Source organism: Euleptes europaea, chromosome 1 (assembly GCF_029931775.1).
Source record: "Euleptes europaea isolate rEulEur1 chromosome 1, rEulEur1.hap1, whole genome shotgun sequence".
NCBI classification, from domain to species: Eukaryota; Metazoa; Chordata; class Lepidosauria; order Squamata; family Sphaerodactylidae; genus Euleptes; species Euleptes europaea.
In genome coordinates this window covers 173,554,564-173,556,682 of record NC_079312.1, presented here as the reverse complement: position 1 = coordinate 173,556,682, position 2,119 = coordinate 173,554,564, and the positions used below count along the sequence as shown (strand labels likewise).

At 49.3% G+C, this 2,119-nt stretch overlaps 1 protein-coding gene across 1 annotated transcript; it reads right to left on the bottom strand.

Moving 5' to 3' along the window:
* Positions 1-577: 577 nt before the first annotated feature.
* LOC130477752 (olfactory receptor 13H1-like) lies at positions 578-1,483 on the bottom strand. Its single transcript, XM_056849809.1, has one exon. The coding sequence runs from the start codon at positions 1,481-1,483 to the stop codon at positions 578-580; it is 906 nt and encodes a 301-aa protein (XP_056705787.1).
* Between the last annotated feature and the right edge of the window lie 636 nt (positions 1,484-2,119).

Sequence of the window (2,119 nt, the reverse complement as noted above, 5' to 3'; positions counted from 1 at the left end):
GGGATGATGGGGTGGGCATGACCACCACCAGCAAGGATGGGGACGGGGCAGTGTTGGAGGCTAGAGTCATACAAGGACCAGGACTGACAGCACAAGGCTTTGCTGGGGGGAGGTGAGACTGAAGCAGCATACCCCCAGATGGGGAGAGTATAAAAGGGGACAGTGGGCAAATGCTTGACCATGCCCCAAGTGAGCTCATGGGACTGGTATGTTCCCAAGCCAATGGTGTGAGCAGCCCCCAGAGGTCACAGATGAGGACCGTCATGGAGGAGGTGTGAGGGACCCCTGATAAGGGGAGTGACTGCAGGCATGCCGCCCCAAGGATACAGCAGCACACAACAGGGATGGCAAAGAACCTGATATTTATTCACAGGAAACAATACAGTCAAGGAAACCAAACCAAGAGACAATAGACCCTGAAGAGTCGCTGCCAGTCAGAGTAGACAATACAGACCTCGATGAACCAGTGGTCTGGTTCAGTATAAGGCAGCTTCATAAAAGCAATGATGTTCAGCATTCACTCTTCCATTAACTGGTTATCAACTGGTTATCAACTGTGCATAATGCACAGAGGCCTTTACCTTTTTCTGCTAACCACCTTCCAGAAAGCCCCCTTCACATCCCTGTTTCTCAAGCTGTATATCAGCGGGTTGAGCATGGGAGTCAGAGCCCCGTACATTACAGAGATGATCTTTTCCTCTTCAGAAGGAGATTTCTGCTGAGGCTTTAAGTACATGATCATGATAGCCCCGTAAAAGATACTGACCACTGTGAGGTGAGAACTACAGGTGGAGAAGGCTTTCTTGCGGCCCCATGTCGAGCGGATGCGCAACACAGCCAAAGCGATGCGCCCGTAGGTCACAACAATAAAACCAAAGGGCGGTATTAAGATTAAGAGGCTTGACATCTGCATGAACAGCTCGCTGACGCGAGTGTCAGAGCAGGCTAGCTTCAGAAAAGACTGCAGCTCGCACACAAAATGGTTGATAATGTAGTGGCCGCAGAAGTCAGTCGGCTGCAACAGCACAGTAATGAGAGTGATCAGGAAGGAGAGGGCCACAGAGGCAGACACCAGACTGACGCAAAGTTTCCAGCTCATGATCTGCATGTAGTGAAGAGGCTGGCATATCGCCGCAAAGCGGTCGTAGGCCATGATGGCTAGCAGGACGCATTCTGTCGAGACGAGAAACAGACCAACGTACATCTGGACCAGACACCTGTAGAAGGAGATGGTGGGCATGAAAAGGAGGCAGTTGGCCAAGACCTCAGGGACCGTGTTGCTGGTGATAATGAGGTCAATTGACGAGAGGACGCAGAGAAAGAAATACATGGGATTATGGAGCCGGGGGTCAGCGATAGTCAACGTGATGATGAGGCTGTTGCCAAGGAGGCTGATGAGGTATGCCATCAAGAGGAACCCAAAGAACACAGCCTGTGCTCTGGGGTGTTCAGATAACCCAATTAAGATGAATTCTGTCACCATCGTTTCATTGGTAGTTCCCATTGCATAATTACCACTTCTACAGGAAAGAAAGAACGAGTTGTTTAGAAGTAACACTGGCTGAGTTTTGTTTTTTTCATAAAATGTGGAAGAGCTTTCTTGGGTTCTGCTCTTTTTTATCACCAGTGCATACTATTATGCCAGCATGGTGTAGTGGTTAAGAGCAGTGGTTTGGTGCGGTGGACTCTGATCTGAAGAACCGGGTTTGATTCCCCACTTCTCCACATGAGCTGCGGAGGCTAATCTGATGGACTGGATTTGTTTCCCCACTCCTACATACAAAGCCAGCTGGGTGATCTTGGGCTAGTCACTCTCTCTCAGCCCCACCTACCTCATAGGGTGTCTGTTGTAGGGAGGGGAAGGTGATTGTAGGCTGGTTTGAATCTCCCTTAAGTGGTAGAGAAAGTCGACATATAAAAACCAACTCTTCTCCTTCTTCTTCTTCTTCTTAAACCCCATTTCAGTTGGAAAGGCTTAGGCCTATCTGGTTTTGTGCTTTATTAAAGGTTAAGGTCCCCTATGCAAGCAGTAGGTCATTCCTGACCCACTGGGTGACGTCACATCCCAACGTTTACTAGGCAGACTTTGTTTACAGGGTGGTTTGCCAGTGACTTCCCC

Excerpts from the sequence above, each read along its gene's own strand:
- LOC130477752 (XM_056849809.1), bottom strand. The coding sequence starts at position 1,483 with ATGGTGACAGAATTCATCTTAATTGGGTTATCTGAACACCCCAGAGCA.